At 37.0% G+C, this 22253-nt stretch overlaps 1 protein-coding gene across 5 annotated transcripts in view; it reads right to left on the bottom strand.

The window, feature by feature from the left end:
• The window catches only part of RABGAP1L (RAB GTPase activating protein 1 like), a 795491-nt gene that overhangs the window by 720144 nt on the left and 53094 nt on the right, over positions 1-22253 (bottom strand). For all 5 annotated transcript variants that reach the window (XM_037986171.2, XM_073011765.1, XM_073011766.1 and 2 more), the window contains 2 exons: positions 6246-6416; positions 4029-4221 (listed from right to left, as the gene is read on the bottom strand). In XM_037986171.2, the coding sequence (XP_037842099.1) occupies positions 4029-4221; positions 6246-6383 (331 nt within the window). In that variant the 5' untranslated portion in view covers positions 6384-6416. The remainder of the gene's footprint in view (positions 1-4028; positions 4222-6245; positions 6417-22253) is intronic.

A 22253-nucleotide genomic window follows, 5' to 3' on the forward strand; every position in this document is an offset into this window, starting at 1 on the left:
GTGACCTTGAACATAGGGAAAACAATGAAAAGAGCCTAAGGAATTGTGAAAACAGTATGGAAATGTCTACCATTTTTGTCTATTGAGTTCCAGAAGAGAAAGAGATTTGTGTAGAAACAAAACAATTACCAACAAATAATGGGTGAAAACTTCCCAAATTTGGTTAAAGATATAAAGTTACAGATTCAAGAATCTCAGTGATCCAAAAAAAAAGATAAACTCAAAGAAAACCACTCACAGATAATCCAACTGCTGAAAAGAAAACGATGAAATAAAAGTACTGAAAGCAAAGAAAAATAACACAAAGAAAAATAAAAATACAAATAGGAAAACACTGATTAAAATCACTTCAGATTCCTTGTCAGAAACAATGGAGATGAGAAGACAGTGGAAAAGCATTTTTAAAGTGCTCAAGGAAATATATGTATGGCTGTTGAAAGCAAAATATATTAGACTGGTAGGTTTTTCAATGTATGTAAATGTAATACATATGTCAATATCAGGAATGAGAGGATATTAATACATATCCTACAGACATTAAAAGGATAATAAGAAAATATTACTCTGTAACAGAGAAACAACTCTTTCCCCATACTTAGGTGAAATTGACCAATTCCTTGAAAGATTAAAACACCAAAGTACACTCAAGAAGAAACAGATAACCTGAATGGTCTTTTGCACTCAGATTTAAATTTTTTTTTTTGAGATGGAGTCTCACTCTGTTGACCAGGCTGGAGTGCAGTGGTGTGATCTCAGCTCACTGCAACCTCTGCCTCCTGGGTTCAAACGATTCTCCCGCCTCAGCCTCCCAAGTAGCTGGGATTACAGGCATGCAGGCACCACCATGCCTGGCTAATTTTTGTATTTTAGTAGATACGGGGGTCTCACCATGTTGGCCAGGCTGGTCTTGAACTCCTGACCTCAAGTAATACACCCACCTTGGCCTCCCAAAGTGCTAGTATTACAGGTGTGAGCCACCACGCCCAGTCCAAACTTAAATTTTTCTATAATGATATGCATCTATCTTTTCCTTTTCTGATTTGGCTTTTCCTACCCTGACAATCATAAAAATACACTCCATTTTTCCTTTTAACAGGCTTATTTTTCACATTTAAATATTTGATTCACTAAAAATAATTTTTATGTACAACTAAGGAAATTAATTTTATTTTATTCCACTCAAAGATGCAATTGTCCTAATACTATTTACTGCATAGTTACCATTTACTGCATAGTTACCATTTCCTCCAGTGATATGTGAAGCGGATTCTGTCATGTACTGAAATCCTTTATATACATAGGTTTGTTTCTGGTACCCTGTTCTAGTGATTTACTTCTATAACAAACCAATACCACACTGGTTTAATCACTGTAACTCTGTAGTCTATCTTAATACATAACGTTCTTTTTAAAAATTTTCTTCCTGTGTACCTCTATTTGTCCAGATATATTTCAGAATTAGTTTATAAAAATAACTGAAAATTTAAAATTCCCACCCAAGTTACAGGCTAATTTAGAGATAAGTTACATCTCTCCCCATTCATTCAGGTGTTCATTTCCTTCAATAATATTTTATAATTTTCTTTATTAAAATTTTACATAAATTTTAGTTTCTTCCTTGATACCTGTTATTTTTGTTGGTATTACGAATGGCATTTTTATTTTCTACGGTTGCTGCTAACCTTCCTAAAAGTCGTTAAATCTTTTTTATTTTGAGACGGAGTCTCACTCTGTTGCCCAGGTTGGAGTGCAGTGGCATGATCTCAGTTCACTGCAACCTCCACCTGTTGGGTTCAAGTGATTTTCCTGTCTCAGCCTCCCGAGCAGCTGGGATTTCAAGCGTTCACCACCACGCCCTGCTAATTTTTTTTTTTTTTAAACAGAGTATCACTGTCACCCAGGCTGGAGTGCAATGGTGCAGTCTCGGCTCACTGCCACCTCCACCTCCCAGGTTCAAGCGATGCTTCCGCCTCAGCCTCCCGAGTAACTGGGACTACAGGCACATGCCACAACACCCAGCTAATTTTTGTATTTTTAGTAGAGACGGGGTTTCACTGTCTTGGCCAGACTGGTTTTTAACTCCTGATCTCATGATCTGCCCACCTTGGCCTCCCAAAGTGCTGGGATTACAGGCTTGAGCCACTCCGCCCAGCCATTTTTGTATTTTGAATAGAGATGGGGTTTTGCCATGTTGACCAGACTGGTCTCAAACTCCTGACCTCAAGTGATCTGCCCACCTTACCCTCCCAAAGTGCTGGGATTACAGGCGTGAGCTGCCATGCCTGGCAAAAAGTCTTTAAATCTAATAGCTTATCCATTCCCTTTCTTAAATACTTTACCAATCATGAGAATTTTTTCACTTTTTTTCTAATGACACTTCATTTCTTTTTCCTGTCATCTTGCATTGTCTGGATTCTTTAATACAATGTCAAAGAGCTATGGTGATAACTATCATGCCCCAACTGTTCCTGTTTCAATATATCTTGATGGTAATGGATTTTAAATTTCAGCATAAAATGTAAGACTTTGATAGATACTTGGTTAAGCAAGTTTCCTTCTAAGTTTTCCAAGAACTTTACATGTGCATATACATAAAATGGATTTTAAATTGTATCCAGTGCTTGTTCTTTATCTATTGATACTTTTTCGCTCTTCACTACTTTATGTGGTAAACCACAGTGAAAGATTTTTCTAATGCTTTATCATCCTTGCCATGGAAAGCATTGTGATTACATTCCCTACACAAATGCATCACAGCCCTATTGTGTAACAGTTTGGCTATACCTATACTTACCCTGTACCAAGGTTCATTCGGTTCAGAAATGAATCACGAGTTCCCTAAGCCAATTAGGATAATCCCATCCCCTCTGTCACAGTGACTTATTTAGAGGTTTGAATGTAACCGAGGCCTATGGCTACCAGTTCATGTCATTTCCCTCACCACTAGAAAATGGTTTCACTGGTCCAATCAGAGTGAAACTCAGAACTTTTATTTAATCAGTAAAATAGGCCAGGGATGGGTGCAGTGGCTTGCACCGATAATCCCAACACTTTGGGAGGCTGAGGTGGGCAGATTGCCTGAAGCCAGGGGTTCAAGAACAGCCTGGTCAACATGGCAAAACTCCACCACTACAAAAAAAAAAATTAGCTAGGCATGGTGGTACATGCCTGCCATCGCAGCTACTTAGGAGGCTGAACGGCATCACAGCACTTCAGCCTGGATGACAGAATGAGACCCTGACACCAGAGAAATTTTAAAAATCAGTAAAAGAATGAAGACTTTCTGTTTGCCACCAGGCATAAACAGGCCACCTTACCTACCAGTTTCCCTTACCTACCAGTTTCCCTTACCTACCAGTTTCCCTTACCTACCAGTTTCTGCTGGTAGCTACTTTGTAACCAGCTAAGGAGAAAGGTAACCTAGAGATCATAGCTGAGTAGTTTACCAAAAAACACCATCAGAGCCTAGATCAAACTATACCTGTGGTGTTTAAGCCAGCTGAAGTTGGAGCTGGTTTTGGTTTTATTTATTTTTGCACCCAAAAGCATCTTGACTTATAAGCTAGTATTCAAAGTACAAATCCTAATTATTCATAGATATATGTATTATTTAATACACTGTTGGAATTGATATATTTTACTTAGAGTTTTACTAAATATAACTTTAAATAAGTCTAGTGAAACTGAGTAAGAAGGCACATCATATGAAAGACTATCTCCATTACACTATTCTGTGATGCCTAAGTATTTACTCACTTGTTCAATAAGTATCTTGTTAATGACCTACCATGCATGAAGTACTGAGTGTAAAATGAGGACCCAGACATAGTCTTTATTCCCAAAGAACATTAAGACCTGGTTTTTATAGGCAGAGATACAGGCAGAAACATAAGACCACCGAAGTGGAAACTCTCAACGAGAACTGAAAGCTTGAAAAAAGCTAATAATTTTTTCTGATTTTCATCTTAAAATTTTCACCATTACTTTATCCCATTTCTTCAATAGTTTCTAAGAATTCAATACAGTACCTGTGTTAGACGGATCCAAAATTAACTGAAGAGATGGCTTATTTGTTTGGTTGGCTGGAATATCTCCAAATGAATGGTCTGAAATCTCACTGGAACTTTGACAATCAACAAGAAGACTGCTTTGCCTTTTCTCGGAATCTCTCAAAATCTCTTCCATGGCTTTTTCCAATTGTTCATCACCATTAGAAACTATCTACAGACAGAGCAAGATAATTCTATTTCAATTCTATTATAGTTTTGAAGCTAAATTTTATGAAAATATTTCATTTCTAGAAGAAATTAAAACAATCTAAATATTTAAATATGGTTACTAAAACACTAAGAAGTTGTTTCACATATATAATACATTAATATCCAGATTATAAAACTAAATTAGAGGAAGACTATTAGTTTCACAAAAGGATTCTTTATAAAACACTTAAGGCAGTTTCCAACTACATTTTATATAATATAAGATCCTATTTATAGAGATGTATTTATCCTTTTTTCCCTTTCTTTTTAAAGACAGAGTCTCGCTCTGTCACCCAGGCTGGAATGCAGTGGTGCAATCTCGGCTCACTGCACACTACGTCTCCTGGGTTCAAGCAATTCTGATGCATCAGCCTCTCAAGTAGATGGGACTACAGGTATGCACAACCACACCCAGCTAATTTTTGTATTTTTTGTAGAGACGGGATTTCAACCACATTGGCCAGGCTGGTCTTGAACTCCTTACCTCAAGCAATCCGCCCACCTTGGCCTCCCAAAGTGCTGGGAGTACAGGCTATGAGCCATTATGCCTGGCCCTTCTTTTTCTTTTTCTTTTTTAGGAACACATCCTAAAAATCAGATAACCTTAAATTTACATGTCTAAAGGAAAAAATAGGTAAATTTAAATAGGATCTATTATGAATATCATTTAAAAGGTTATATTTCTTGTTAGCATAGCATAACCATATATCTATTTCTTTACCAATTGTTTGCTAGCCTCCAAGATGAATCCTGCTAATTTCCTTACACTTAAGTTGACTGACAGTTTTCTCAAAGGCAGGTGAGACACAAAGCCTAAGCAAATAAATAATGTCTTAAACACAATGCTAAAATACAGGTATCTAAAAATAAAGTCATTGATTAGTTAAATAAAATTATAAAACAATATATTCTTAACATAAACATTTAGTAATCTCATTTTCAGAATATATTTTATTAGACTGGTATACACCTTTGATGCCATAGTTAACACTAAATAAAAGTCATAAATAATACATAGCACTTTTAACTACTTTTCCTATTCCTGTTTCTAGAGGATAGTTATACCATTTTCAAGCCTATATAACTGAGTTTGTTTGCTTCCTTTTCTTTGACTTAGAAAGTGTAACACAAGGCTGGGCGCAGCGGCTCAAGCCTGTAATCCCAGCACTTTGGGAGGCCGAAACGGGTGGATCACGAGGTCAGGAGATCGAGACCATCCTGGCTAACACGGTGAAACCCCGTCTCTACTAAAAAATACAAAAAACTAGCCGGGCGAGGTGGCGGGCGCCTGTAGGCCCAGCTACTTGGGAGGCTGAGGCAGGAGAATGGCGTGAACCGGGAGGCGGAGCTTGCAGTGAGCTGAGATCCGGCCACTGCACTCCAGCCTGGGCCACAGAGCGAGACTCCGTCTCAAAAAAAAAAAAAAAAAAAAAAGTGTAACACAAAAGTGAAAAAGAAAAGGGACCATATCTAAATAAAAACTCAAAAGCTAAAAATATAAGATATGCTTTAAAAACATTCAGACAAGTCGACTGTTAAATCACACAATGGAACATTACCAGCTGATTTAAAACATAAAAATCATAAAGAAAAAAAAAGTCTCTCAAATGAAAGCAAAATATTTCATTAACTTCTGAAACCCAGCAGTAAAAGAAACAAAAACATCCAGATAAAGTAATGTAAATTTTAACCATTATGTCTAATTCAGCAAAAAATCCTTTCTCTTCTTTTTCCTCTTTTATTCTTCCCCCTAAAATTCCAAATTAAAAGGTAAATAACCAAAAGCAAGAACTTTTTAAAATATACAAACCAAATAATTAGGGTCTGGATAAATCAAACGTTGATTTTATTCTGAAAGTCAGCACTTGAGAAAAACTTTCGGATTTCACACATCTCCTGAGATGAGTTTCAAATATATATATATATATATGTATGTATATTTTTTCTAGTTAAAAATTATACCATATGTAGAAAAGAAAAAAATACCTTCAGTTGAGGTTTTTCTTCATGTTTTGTAGAATTATCATCTGCATACTGAGGAACCAAAACAAATTCTTCACTGTTCATTGTAGCCACAGAATCAGATGATCCACTAACCTTCTGTAATGAAGCTCTGACCTCCATCTCAGTTCTGCAAACTTCTCTTCCCACATCCACCTGGAAAAACGAAAGGGATTTAAAAAAAAAAAAAAAAAAAGCCCTACTGATTAAAAACATGAACTAATTAAAAACATGAACTAATAAAGCTTTAAAAAACGGTTCATGTGAAGAATCCTACTGGCTAGATAATTATCTCAAAGTTAGGAAAGCTACCTTCTTGGACTGAGCCACTTAATGGAAATGTACTTGCTCTTCATCCTAAGTTTCCAGACTAATAGAGTCACATTGTTACTTAAAAATTTACACAACCAGTTCATATCTCAACCAGATTTATCACTGTTTACTTGACACACACTCTCATTTCTCTCAGAAATACTGTTTTCTTTTCTTTTTAATAGAGGAAATAATTAAACAATACTAGAAATACCTACAAATGCATGCACAGACACAAAACCATATTCACTGACACTGCTATACTAATTAAATCTAAATACTTAAAAAAAAAACTTATCTCCTCAAGACCGAATATTGTACCTGCAAATATTTTTTCTGAGTAACTAAAGTTGACTAATACAGAATTCAACATCCTAAGACATATAGCTTCTCTTTCCTGACACATTATCACTTATTAACAACAAAAAGAAAAAGAAAAAAGCTTCTATATTGCATTCACATAGCAAATAATGTTTCAGTAATCAAAGACCATGTAATTCTGTTTTCTCGACAGATCTCTACAGCATAGAAAGAACACTCACTATCATATCCAGAAGTTCATGTACTCACACAACTAAGTTCAACTGAAGATATATACTATATAACAGACACAACTCAGCCCTGAGGTTACAAAGTGAATAAGGAAGACAAGTAGCCTGCACTTCTGGTGCTTACATACTAGTGAGAAAACAAGAAACTGAGCAAATGGTGATTCCAAGTCACTCTAAAGGCTATGCAAAAAATACACATGTTAATGTGACAAACAGTAGCTGTGGGAAGTATAGGGACAAACTAAGGTGGTGGGAAAAAGCTCTCTGAGAGGAAAATATCTGAGCCTAAAACTGAAAGACAAAAAAGAACCCTACTATTACACAATCTGCTCAGTGACCAAATAAGTAATGTGATAGAGGGGCAGAACAAGCAGGCTAGGGCTAAAGAACACAGGACCTTGTAAACCATAGTAAGTCTACTGATCCATGACTAAAATCCTCCCAGAAATGTTATTTTTCTTTCTAATTAGGTTACTTTTTCATTACAGCCTATAAATATAGTTGCAATATTCCATTTGGCCATTAGGTGACACTAACACCATTACTCTTGGCAATAAAAAGACTGATTCCAGCTTCAAGTTACATGTGTATCTTTTAAAAAGTAATTACGTTCCAACGTTATAAAAAATCAAAAATTTAAGAATATCAAAATAATAACCATACTCCTGGACCAGTGTAATTAGCTAGCCATCATTTATTTCTGTTATGCATGTTAACACCCTTTCTTTTTAAAATCCTTCCAGCAACATTCATCTGTCCTCTAAAGGTTTTTTCTCACTTTGTATATTATGTTTCTAAAAATGCGGAATGTGTTACAAGCCATGTCTTTACTCTTTCAGACTGCACAATGAATCCTTAACTGCCAAAACACCACATATTCCAGATGTCTTTCTTTGGTTAATCCTTCAAGTCTTTCTCAGGTTGCTGCTCCTCTACCTGATTTCTAAATGTTGGCAATTCCCTGAGTTCAGATCCTGACCTTTTCCCTTCTCACACACTCTAAGTAATGTCTCTCATTGTCATGGATGAAAATGCCATCTATAGGCTAACAGTCTTCCAAACTTCTACCCCAACTCAAATGTCTTCTCTAAATTCCTGCCCTGAAATCCACCTCTCTACTTGATATTTCCACGTGGAAGTCTTATCAGTATCTTAAATGAAACATGACCAAAATGGAATTCCTAATGTCTCCTCCAAAATTGTTTCCAGTCCCGATTTACCATTTCAGTAAATAACAGCACCATCTTCTACAAAGTTACTTGAACAAGAAACCTGGATATCATCTTCACTCCACTTCTTTACTCCTCACATCAGCAAGTCATGTCAGACCCACTTCCAAAATAAGCCTCACATCTATCCATTTTTCTGTCTACCACTACTACCACTCTAGTCCAAACAATGCTCTTATCTACTATAAAAGCCTCCTAACCCATCTTCTACTTCCAGTCTTCTTCCCTCAATCTATGTCATTGTTCACAAAGCCGCCAATTTATTTATTTATTTATTTATTTATTGGAAAATAAATTAGATTATATGAAAACTCCAGACCAAAACCTTTTCACTAAAATTTAAATAAAATTCAAACTTCTTCCCAAGACTTACAAGGCCCAATACACCCTTGACCCATCACTTTCTCATTATAATTCCTTAATCACAGCAAGTTTCCAACACAAGCAAAAACCAAGAAAAATCACTGCTAGCACACCTGACTTGAAAGAAAGATTAAAAGTGGTTCTTCAGACACAAAGAAAATCATATAGGTCAAAAACGTGGATCTAGTGATAAAAGGAAGGGTTAACAATATATTGGATGATTATACCACATGGATAAAAAAAACATGACAGAAATGGCAAAAAAAAAAAAAAAAAAAAAAAAAGGAGGGAGAGAGAGGAATTGGAAATATCCTGTTATAAGGTAATGGCGCTACTTGTACATGGGTTATATGCAGTATAAAATAATTTAAAAATCGATTTCTTTTACTCATTTATTTTTAATTTTTGTGGGTACATGTGTATATACTAATATGTTATATCACATTTTTATACAGGCATGAAATGCATAATAATCACATCGGGGTAAATGGCATATCCATCACCTCAAGCATTTATCCTTTGTGTTAGAAACAATTCAATTATTCTCTTATTTTTTAATGTCCAATTAAATTAAATTTTGACCACATTCACCCCATTGTGCTAGCAGATACTAGTTTTATTCATTCTTTCTAATTATTTTTTCATACCTATTAACCATCCCCATGTCCCTTACCCATCCCACCTTCCCACTACCCTTCCTACCCTTCTCATCTTCTGGTAATCACTGTTTTATTCTCTATCTACGTGAGTTCAATTATTCCACTTTTTGGCAATCAGAAGTAAGTGAGAACGTATGAACTTTGTCTTTCTGTGCCTGGCTTATTTCACTTAACATAATGGCATCTGCTTTCATCCATGTTGCTGCAAAATGACAGGATCTCCTTCCTTATGGCTGAATAGTACACAACATTTTCTTTATTTATCTGTTCATGGACACTTATGTTGCTTCCAAATCTTGGCTGCTGTGAGTAGTGCTGCAATAAACAAGGGAGTGCAGATATCTCTTCTTCAGAGTATATACCTAGCAGTGGGATTGCTGAATCATGTGACAGCTCATAGTGCCTGTACTAATTCATATTCCCACCGACAATGTACCAGGGTTTCCTTTTCTCCACATCCTCACTAGCATTTGTTAATGCCTGACTTTTGAACAAAAACCAATTTACCTGGGATGAGATGGTATCTCATTGTAGTTTTGATTTGCATTTCTCTGATGATCAATGTTGCTAAGCCACCTTTTCATATGAGTTTCTGCCATTTGTATATCTTCTTTTGAGAAATGTCTATTCAAAGCTATTGTCCATTTTTAAATTATATTTTATTATTATTATCATTTTTTTTTTTTTTTGGAGATGGAGTTTCGCTCTTGTCACCCAGGCTGGAGTACAATGCCGCAATGGCAGCTCACTGTAACCTCCACCTCCCCAGTTCAAGCAATTCTCCTGCCTCAGCCTCCCGAGTAGCTGGGATTACAGGTGTGCGCCACCACACCCAGCTAATTTTTGTATTATTAGTAGAGACACAGTTTCACTATGTTGGCCAGGCTGGTCTCGAACTCCTGACCCCAGGTGATCTACCCGCCTTGGCCTCCCAAAGTGCTAGGAGTACACGCATGAGCCACTGTGCCCAATCTAAATTAGATTTTTAATTAGATTAGACTTTTTCCTTATAGAGTTGTTTGAGCTCCTTGTATATTCTGGTTATTAATCCCTTGTCAGATGGGTAGTTTGAAAATATTTTCTCCCATTCTGTAGGTTGTCTCTTCACTTTGTTGAGTATTTTCTTTGTTGTGCAGACATCTTTTTAACTTGATGTGATATCATTTGTCCATTTTTGCTTTTTTTGCCTACGCTTTGAGGGTCTCAATAAATCTTTGCCCAGTCTAACGTCCTGGAGAGTTTCCCAATAATTTCTCTTAGTAGCTTCATAGTTTGAGGCCTTATATTGGAGTCTTCAATGTATTTTAATTTCATTTTTGTATATGATGAAATACAGGGGTCTGGTTTCATCCTTCTGTATATGGATATTCATTTTTCCCAGCACCATTTATTGAACAGACTGTGCTTTCCCCAGTGTATGTTCTTAGCAGCTTAGTCAAAACTGAGTTCATTATATCTCTGGGTTCCCTACTCTGTTCCACTGGTCTATGTGTTTCTTGCTTGTACTGTTTTTTGCTGTTTTGGTTATTATAGCTATGTAGCATAATTTAAAAGCAAATAATGTGATAGATGCAGTTTTGTTCTTTTTGCTTGGGCTAGCTTTGGCTATTCTGAGTCTTTTGTAGTTTCATATAAGTTTCAGGACTGTTTTTTCTATTTCTGTGAAGAATGTCATTGGTATTTTGATATGGATTACATTTAATCTGTAGATTGCTTTGGGTAAATATGGGCATTTTAACAATATTGGTTCTTCCAACCCATGAACATGAAATATCTTTCCAATTTTGTGTCTTCTCTGATTTCTTACATCCATGTTTTATGGTTTTCATTGTGGAGGTCTTTCACTTCTTTGGTTTATTCCCAGGTATTTTATCTTATTTGTAGCTACTGTAAATGGGATTACTTTCTTGGTTTCGATTTCATATTTTTCACTGTTGGCATATAGAAATGCTACTGACTTTTGTATGTTGATTTATTATCCTGCAACTTTAATAAATCTGTTTATCAGTTCTAACAGTTTTTTGGTGGAGTCTTTAGGTTTTTACAAATATAAGACCATATCATCTGCAAACAAGGATAATCTGACATTTTCCATTCCAATTTGTAGTCCTTTATTGCTTTCTCTTGTCTGATTGCTCTAGCTAGGACTTCCAATACATGCTGAAAACAAAAGCAGTGAAAGTATGCATCCTTATTGTGTTATCAATCTCAGAGAAAAGGTTTTCAGCTTTTCCTCCTTCAGTATGATATTAGTGATGGGTCTGTCATATATGGCTTTTATTATGTTGAAGTATATTTCTTCCTTACCCAGTTTTTAAGGGTTTTTATCATGAAGGGATGTTGAAGGTTTTCAAATGCTTTTCTATCACCAACTGAAATCATCATATGGTTTTCATCCTTCATTCTGTTGATATGATGTATCACACCAACCGATACATATCTGTTGAAGCATACTTGCATCCCTGGGATAAATCCTGCTGATTGTGATCAGTTTGATCTTTCTAATGTGTTACTGTGTTTTGTTTGGAAACATTTTTTTGAGGATTTTTGCATCAATATTCATCAAAGATATTAGCCTACAGTTGTTTGTTTGTTTTTGATGTGTCTTTGGTTGGGTATGAGCGTAATACTAGCCTCTTAGAATGACTTTGAAAATATTCTCTTCTCCTCTATTTTTTAGAATAGTTTGAATAAGTCTTACTCTGTCGCTCAGGCTAGAGTGCAGTGGCACAATCTCGGCTCACTGCAACCTCCACCTCCCAGGTTCAAGTAATTATCCTGCCTCAGCCTACAGAGTAGCTGGGACTACAGGTATGCACCACCATGTCTGGTTAAATTTTTGTATTTTTAGTAGAGACAGGGTTTCACCATGTTGGCCAAGCTGGTCTTGAACTCCTGACCTCAGGTCATCCACCCACCTCAGCCTCACAAAGTGCTGGGATTACAGGTGTGAGCCACCATGCCCGGCTGGAATAGTTTGAATATATTTGATTAGTTCTCTAAACATTTGGGAAAGTTCACCAGTGAAGTCATCAGGTTCCAGGCTTTTTTTGCTAGGACACTTTTCATTACAGCTTCAATCTCATTACTTATTGGTCTGTTGAGGTTTTGGATTTCTTCATGGTTCAATCTTAACAGATTGTATGTGTCTAGGCATTCAGCCATTTCTTCTAGGTTCTCCCATTTATTGGCATATAGTTGCTCATAGTAACCACTAATGATCCTTTGAATTTCTGCAATATCAACTGTAATGCCTCCTTTTTCATCTCTGATTTTATTTATTTGGAGCTCTCTTTTTCTCTTAGTCTGGCTAAGGGTTTGTCAATTTTGATTAACTTTTCAAACCACCAGCTTTTAGTTTTGTTGATCTATTATATTGCTTTCTTTGTGTCAAATTCATTTATTTCTGCCCTGATCTTTATTATTTCTTTTCTTCTACTAATTTTAGGTTTGGTTTGCTCTTGCTTTTCTAGTTCTTTAAGATGTATTGTTAGGTTGCTTACTTGAAGTTTTTCTTCTTTTCTTATGTAGGCACTTACAGTAATAAATTTCCCTCTTAGTACTGCTTTAGCTGTATCGTATATATTTTGCTATCTTCTGTTTCCATTATCATTTGTTTCAATTAATTTTTCAATTTCCTCCTTAATTTCTTCATTGAAGCACTGGTCATTCAGGAGCATGTTATTTAATTTCCATGTGTTTGTATAGTTTCTAAAATTCCTCGTTACTCATTTCTATTAGGTTGATGCAAATGTAATTGCCTTTTTAACAACAAAGACTGCAATTCCTTTTGCACCAACCTAATAGTTTCATTCTGTTGTCATCAGAGACAATGCTTGATATTATCTCATTTTTTTAATGTTTTAAAACTTGTTTTGTGACCTAAGATATGGTCTATCCTTGAGAATAATCCATGTACTAAGGAAAAAAATATGTATTCGTCAGTCATTGGATTAAATGTTCTATAAACATCTATGAGGTTCATTTGATCTATAAGACACATTAAGTCTGATTACTCTTTATTGATTTTTTGACTGGAAGATCTGTTCAATGTTGAAAGTGACGTGTTAAAGTTTCCAGCTGTTATTGTATTTGGGTCTATCCCTCTCTTTAGCTCTAATAATATCTGCTTTATATATCTGGGTGCTCCAGGGTTAGGTGCATATATATGTACAATCATTATACCCTCTTGCTGAACTGACCTTTCAATCATTATATAGTGATCTTCTTTGTCTCTTCTAATAGTTTTTGTCTTAAAATCTATTTTGTCTGACAGAAGTATAGCTATTCCTGCTCCTTTTGGTTTCCATTGGCATGGAATATCTTTTTCCATCCTTTTATTTTCAGTCTATGTGTGTCTTTACAGGTAAAATATGTTTCATGTAGGCAACACATCAGTGGGTCTTGGGTTTTTTTGTACATTCAGTCAGTACTCTGTATCTTTTCATTGGAGAGTTTAGTCCATTTACATTCACTGTTAATGCTAATAAGGACTTAGTCCTGCAACTTTGTTACTTGTTTTCTGGTTGTTTTATGGTATTTGCTTCCTTCTTTCCTTTCTGTCATCCTTTTAGTCAAGGTGATTTTCCATGATGGTATGATTTAATTTCTTGCTTTTCATTTTTTTTGTGCTTATTGTATGTTTTTAGATTTAAAGTTACAATGAGGCTTCCAAATACTATCTTGTAACCCATTATTTTAAGCTGATAACAACACTTTGCATAAGCAAGCAAACAAGCAAGAAGAAAACTAAGAAAGACACTACACTCTAACTTTATCCCCCGCTTAATCTTTTCTTGTCTCTATTTATATCTTTTTGGATTATCTATGTCTTTTTTTTTTTTTTTTTTTTGAGACGGAGTCTGGCTCTGTCGCCCAGGCTGGAGTGCAGTGGCCGGATCTCAGCTCACTGCAAGCTCCGCCTCCTGGGTTTACGCCATTCTCCTGCCTCAGCCTCCCGAGTAGCTGGGACTACAGGCGCCGCCACCACGCCCGGCTAGTTTTTTGTATTTTTTTAGTAGAGACGGGGTTTCACCATGTTAGCCAGGATGGTCTCGATCTCCTGACCTCGTGATCCGCCCGTCTGGCTATCTATGTCTTGAAAAGTTGTTCTTTCGACTTAGGACAAGAGTAGTTTACACATCACAGTTACTGTTATCATACTCTGTCTTCTTCTGTAAATTTACTATTACCAGTGAGTTTTGTACCTTCAGGTAATTTCTTATTGCTCATTAATGTTCTTTTCTTTCTGGTTGAAGTACTCCCTTTAGCATTTCTTACAGGACAGGTCTGGTGTTCATGAAATCCCTCAGCTTTTCTTTGTCTGAGAAAGTCTTTATTTCTCCTTCATGTTTAAAGGATATTTTCACTAAACATACTATTCTAGAGGAAAAGTTTTTCCTTTAGCACTTTAAACATGTCCTGCTTCTCTCTTCTGGTAGATAAGGTTTCCACTGAAAAGTCTGCTGCCAGACACAATGGAACTCTCTTGCTGCTTTTAGGATCCTTTCTTTATCCTTGACCTTTGGAAGTTTGATTATTAAATGTCTTGAGGCAGACGTCATCTTCCTTTAAATCTGCTTGGTGTTCTATAACCTTCTTGTACTTGGATATTGATACCTTTCTGTAGATTTGGTAAGTTCTCTGTTATTACCCCTTTGAATAAACTTTCTACCCGTATCTTTCTCTATCTCCTCTTTAAGGCCAAGAACTCTTAAATTTGCCCTTCTGAGGCTATGTTCTAGATCCAGTAGGCATGCTTCATTGTTTTTGTTTTGTTTTTCTTTTGTCTCCTCTGCATTTTTTTTTTTTTTTTTTTTTTGAGATGAAGTCTCACTCTTGTTACCCAGGCAGGAGTGCAGTGGCACGATCTCGGCTCACTACGTCCGCCTCACGGGTTCAAGTGATTCGCATTACTCAGCCTCCCAAGTAGCTGGGATTACAGGTACCTGCGACCAAGCCTGGCTCATATTTGTATTTTTAGTAGAGATGGGGTTTCCCCAGGTTGGCCAGGCTGGTCTCGAACACCGTACCTCAGGTGATCTACGCGCCTCAGCCTCCCAAAGTGCTGGGATTATAGGCGTGAGCCAACACGCCCGGCCTCCTCTATGTATTTTCAAATGGCCTGTCTTCAAGTTCACAAATTCTTCCTTTGGCTTGATCAATTCTGCTATTAAAAGCCTCCAACACATTCTTCAGTGTGTCAACAGTATTTTTCAATTCCAAAATTTCTGCTTGATTCTTTTTAATTATTTAAATCTGTGTTCAATATATCTGACAGAAATCTGAATTCCTTCTCTGTGTTTTCTTGAATTTCTTTGAACTTCCTCAAAACAGCTATTTTGAATTATCTGTCTGAAAGATTACGTATCTCAGTTTCCCCAGAATTAGTCCCGGGTGCCTTATTTAGTTGCTTTGGTCAGGTCATGTTTTCCTGGATTGTATTGATGCTTATGGATGTTCATCTGTGTCTGGGCATTGAAGAGTTAGGTATCTATTGTAGTCTTCTCAGTCTGGGCTTGTTTGTACCCATCCTTCTTGGGAAGGCTTTCCTAGCATTCAAAAGGACTTGGGTGTTGTGATCTAAGCCGTATCTGCATTGGGGGCACTCCATCCAAACCCAGTAACACTGTAGCTCTTGCAGACTCACAAAGGTATAGCATTGATGGTCTTGGATAAGAGATCTGGGAGAATTCTCTTGATTACCAGGCAGAGACTCTTGTTCTCTTTACTTACTTTCTCCCAAACCAATGGAATCTCTCTCTCTGTTCTGTGCCACCTGGGGCTGAGGACAGAGTGATACAAGACCCCTATTTCACCACCACTGAGACTGCACTGAGTCAAACCTAAAGTCAGTACAGCACTGTGTCTCACCAAAGGCTTGCTGTAAGCACGACCTGGCTACCCCCTATAGCAGCTCAAAGCCCTGATGCTCTATAATCAACAGGTAGCAAAGTCAGCCAGGTTTGTGTCCTTCCCCTCAGGGCAGCAAGTTCCCCTAGGCCCCAGGAGGGTCCAGAGGTGTCATCTGGGAGCCAGGGACTGGAGTTGCAAAACCTAGAGGTCTACCTAGTATTCTACTATGCTACAGCTGGGCTGGCACTCAAACCACAAGACACAGTTCTTCCCACTCATCTCTACCGTTTCCACAGGCAGAGGAGCCTTATCCTGTGGCCACCCACAACACAGGCCCATTGGGTGTACTTCCAGGCTACTGCCAATGTTCCCTTAAGGCCCAAGGGCTCTTCAGTCAGTTTCTGGTGAATGGTGGCTGGCCTGGAACGCATTCCTCAGGGCAGAGGGCTCACCTCTGGTCCAGGGCAGGTCCAGAAATATCATCTAAGAGCCAAGGCCTGTAAATGGGGACCCAAAGACTCCACTTTGTGCTCTACCTCATCCTCAAGCCCCAGGCCACAGACTGATACTGGTCCCAAGCCTGTTAGGAACCGGGCCACACAGCAGGAGGTAAGCAGTGCATGAGTGAGTCTTATTATTGGCTAAGCTCTACCTCACATCCAATCAGCAGTGGCATTAGATTCTCATAGGAGTGTGAACCCTACTGTGAACTGCGCATGTGAGGGATCCAAGTTGAGTGCTCCTTATAAGAATCTAACTAATGCCTGATAATTTGAGGTACAACACTTTCATCCTGAAACCATCTCATCTCCCACCCCCATTCCGTGGACAACCATGTACCACAAAACTGGTCCCTTGTGCCAAAAAGGTTGGGGACTGCTGTTCTACCCTACTATGGCCAAGCTGATAAACTGAATAGCCCTATATTTTTAAAGGAAGCACCAAAGATGACTTCACTGATAAACTCCACCAAACATTTAAAGAAGAAATAACATCAATTTTCCACAATATCCTCCAGAATATAGAAGCAGAGGTACTACTTTCTAACTCATTTTGTGAGACCAGCATTGCTCTAATACCAAAACCAGATTACAAGAAAAAAAAAAACTATCCATCAATATCTATAATGACATTAACACAAAAATTCTTAACAAAATATTAGAAAACCATATCCAACAATGTATTAAAAGAATTATATACCAGGTACAAAAGACTGGCTCAACATTCAAAAACCAATCAATGTCATCATACATATCAACAGGCTAAAGAAAAATCATAATCTTGTCAAATGAAATGCATTTGACAAAATCCAACATCCACTCATAATTTAAAAAAAAAAAAAAGAAAAAAAACCTCTCGGTAAACTAGCAATTGAGGGGAATTTCCTCAGATAAAGAAATTTATAAAACATCACACTTAATAATCATGAACCAGACACTTTCACCCTAAGATTGGAAGAAATAAAACGTATACAGATTGGAGAGGAAGAAATCAAACTGTCTTTATTTACAGATTACATGATTGTCAATGTGGAAAACCTCTAACGATTCAAAAAGAGAAAAAAGAAACCATCAGAACTAATAAACAAGTATAGTAAGGTTGGAGGATACAAGGTAAATATACAAAAGTCACTATTCTCCCTACATACAATGGACAACAGGAATTTGAAAGTTAGAAAAGCAGTATCATTTACAAGAGCAAGGGAAAAAATGAAATACTTAGGTATAAATCTAACAAAATATGTATAGGGTCTGTAAGGAGAAATCTAAAAAACACTGAGGAATGAAATTAAAGCAAATCTAATAAATGTAGAGCTATTCAGTGTTCATGGATTAGAAAATTCAAAGTTGTTAAATTGTCAATTCTTCCCAACTTGAGTACTTTGATTCAAAAAATAACTTGCTGAGACTGATTGAGCACTGAACACTCAACTACAAGTTAGACTCTTTGTCCACAAGTTTGGCCACGGAGATGAAGGAGACACGTTCCTTAAAAGACACAAAGTACCAAAATTCACACCAGGAAACACAGATAACTTGAATACCCCTATATTTTGAAAGAAATTGAATCAACAATAATTAATAGCCTTCTCAAAAAGACCCATCTGCACATGGGCAGGGATTAAGTCTATTTTTATTTTAGCCAACACATCCCCAGGACAGTGTCTACACACACTATGGGCTCAATAAATACTTCTTTAATAACCAAATGAATTATTTGGGATAGCAAGATGGACTCCAGCATCAGGTAGGAAGTTGGATTGCATGAGTTCTAAAGTCAAGTACTGACTTGACTCAAGATTCTCATGCTATGTGATTTCTAGAAGAATCTAGTCAGTTCCTGACCTACATTCCAAAACGTCCTTTCAAAATATAATTTACTAAGTCTACTATTACACAGAAATGTGCCATAACAAAATGTTAACTTTGTCTTTATGTATGGCAAACTGCTATTATTTCAAATCAAAAGAAATAACAGCTGGAATATTCTCAGAGGTCTTTTAAATAATATGAAGCTCACTGTTTTAGTGAATTTCAGATTAATACATCCATTTCAATGCAGCATGTACTACAGAACACTGTACAAACACAAAACTGCTTTAAAATGCACTTAGTTAAAAGACTGTCCTGCTGCAATCTAAAAATCAGAATATAAAATCTGACAAAAGATTTTTACGTTTCTTCAGACGCAAAAAATAATGGAAATATAAGCATAAATATTTTCATTTTCAGGGCATTTTAAAGATATATGGAAATAAGGAACAGAAGCTTATCAGCATTATAGAAAATCTGGTACGTATGTGTGTTTGGTTTCTTTTGTCCATCCCCTTCTAAAGTCAAAGGAGCTCAATAAATATCACTTAAAGACACACTTCTCCCCCACAACTACAAAAATTCTACCAAGTGAAATAGTTTATAATTCTTACTTTGATGCCACATCATTTTTGCTAAACGAGAAATAATGACATCTAAATTAACACCTCACTTGGACGCCTAAAACTACAATTTTCACATATACAAGAAATAGTACAACAATATTCAGCAATGTCTAACTGAAAGCTATTTTCTTCCCAAAATAACTGAACATATTCGACACTATGCAATCACAGTGCACGTGATCTAATTTCCTTCAGTGCCAAATGTGGTTAGCCTCCTTCTTGCTTTCAGATCACGTGTTTGTGCCTACTCATTTTCAAGTGGCTCCTGAGCTAAAATAGAAACCTAAAAATACAAGGGTGAGTCAAAATTGGATAGGCTGCAAAGACTATTAGGCATAAGAATTAGAATGACTGTAGGAGATCCATTACAAAAATAGAAAGGGAACTATTCTTAACTTACACTAAGAAAATGGACAAATACTTTATAGCACAACATTTGCCAACCAAAATTCTTCTGTGCTTTGAAAAACTGAGCCAATCCAGGAAAAAACTACCATGACTTTTGTTTACTAAACAGTCTACCCACTACTCTAGTTCCCAAGCAAGAACCAAACCAATATGTATGCATGTACACAAGTATGTCTCTAGCCCTGAAAACAGCACAAAAAAACTTTATTAATTCATGTTACTTTAATGGATACCTATTTTTATCCACCCAACAATAATTCTCAAACATCTTATTCTGTGAATAAGCCCTCTCTCTACTTAAACTACATAGCTTTTATAAAAATACCAATCCACAGCCAAATAAATGAATCAAAGCTGGATTAATTAATCCAATTTCTAAGATTTTTGGACTAGTGACCAGCCATGTTTTTCCTCAATGAAGAATGACAATATGCAGTGAGAGAGAAAAGTAAACCCTAGACGGAGACAAGAAAAAGTCTTAACCAAGTCATATCCCTCTGAGTCATTCCTGAGGCCTAGCTCCAACTGTCCCCATCCTCAGTCTTAATAAATCTGCCATTCTTTTATTTCCATAAAATATTCCTTTCAACAAATTATTTTTGCATAAATTAATTTGAATTGGGTTTCCAGAATTAGAGAAGCAAGAAGAAATCAACCCCAAAGCTACCAGAAGAAGTATTCAAAATCAGAGCTGAACTGAAGTAAATGTAGACAAGAAAAAACAATTAAAAGACCAATGAATCCAGGAGTTGGTTTTTTGAAAAAAATTAGTAGATAGGCCACTAGCTAGACTACTAAAGAAGAAGAGAACCTAATTAGAAATAACAAAGGAAATGTTACCACTGACCCCACAGAAATAAAAAATAACCATCAGAAACTACTACAAACACCTCTATGCACACAAACTAGAAAACCTACAAGAGACAGACAAATTCCTAGACACATATGTCCTCCCAAGACTGAACCAGGAAGAGATTGATTCCCCAGAGAGACCAATAACAAGCTCCAAAATTGAATCAGTAATAAAATGCCTACCAACCAAAAGAATCCCAGGACCTGATGGATTCACAGCTGAATTCTACCAGATCTACAGAGAAGAGCTGGTACCATTCCTACAAAAACTATTCCAAAAAACTGAGGAAGAGGTTTCCTCCCCAACTCATTCTATGAGGCCAGCATCATCCTGACAGACACAACAATAAAAGAAAACTGCAGGCCCATATCCTTGATGAACATCAATGCAAAAATTCTCAACAAAATACTTGCAAACCAAATCCAGCAACACATCAAAAAGCTAATCCACCACAATCAAGCAGGCTTCATCCCCAGGATGCAAAGTTGATTGAACATACACAAATCAATAAATGTGACTCATCACATAAACAGAACTAAAGACAAAAACCACATGATTATCTCAACAGATGCAGAAAACGCCTTTATTAGTCCATTCTCACATTGCTAGAAAGAGCTACCTAAGACTGGGTAATTTATGAAGAAAGGAGGTTTCACTGACTCACAGTTCCACAGGCTGTACAGAAAGCATGGCTGGGAGGCCTCAGAAAACTTACAATCATGGCAGAAGGTGAAGGGGAAGCAAGCACATCTTACTATGGAGGAGCAGGAAAGAGAGTGAGTGTGAAGGGGGAAGTGCTACACTCCAGATCTCGTGAGAACAACCACATCTTGTGAGAACTTACTCAGTATCATGAGAACAGCAAGGCAGACATCTGCCCCGATGATCCAATCACCTTCCACCAGGTCCCTCCACCAACACTGGGGATTACAATTCAATATGAGATGTGGTTGGGGACACAGAGCTAAACCATATCGAGGCCACTGGTAAAATTCAACTCCCCTTCATGTTAAAAACTCTCAATAAACTATGTACTGAAGGAATATACCTCAAAATAATAAGCCATCTATGACAAATCCACAGCCAACATTATACTGAATGGTCAAAAGCTAGAAGCATTCCCTGTAAAAACCAGCACAAAACAAGGATGCCCCCTCTCACCACTCCTATTAAAAATAGTATTGGAAGTCCTAGCCAGAGCAATTAGGCAAGAGAAAGAAAGAAAGAGCATTCAAACAGAAAGAGTAGAAGTCAAACTATCTCTGTTTGCAGACAACATGATTCTGTAAGCCCCAGACTCAGCCCAAAAGCTCCTTCAGCTGACAAACAACTTCAGCAAAGTTTCAGGATACAAAATCAATGTACAGGCCAGGCGCAGTGGCTCCCGCCTATAATCCCAGCACTTTGGGAGGCCGAGGTGGGCATATCACTTGAGGTCAGGAGTTTGAGACTAGCCTGGCCAACATAGTGAAATCCTGTCTCTACTAAAAGTACAAAAATTAGCTGGGCATGGTGGCACACGCTTGAAATCCCAGCTATTCAGGAGGCTGACACACAAGAACCACTTGAACCTGGGAAGTGGAGGTTGCAGTGAGCCGAGATCATGCCACTGCACTCCTGTCTGGGCAACAGATAAATATTCTGTCTTAAAAAAAAAAAATCAATGTACAAAAATCACTAGCATTCCTATACACCAACAACAGCTAAGACAAGAGCCAAATCAGAAAGGCAATCCCATTCCAAATTGCCACAAAAAAACAAAATACCTAAGAATACAGCTAACCAGGAGGTAGAACATCTCTACACTGAGAATTACAAAACACCG

Source organism: Chlorocebus sabaeus, chromosome 25 (assembly GCF_047675955.1).
Source record: "Chlorocebus sabaeus isolate Y175 chromosome 25, mChlSab1.0.hap1, whole genome shotgun sequence".
Lineage (NCBI taxonomy): Eukaryota > Metazoa > Chordata > Mammalia > Primates > Cercopithecidae > Chlorocebus > Chlorocebus sabaeus.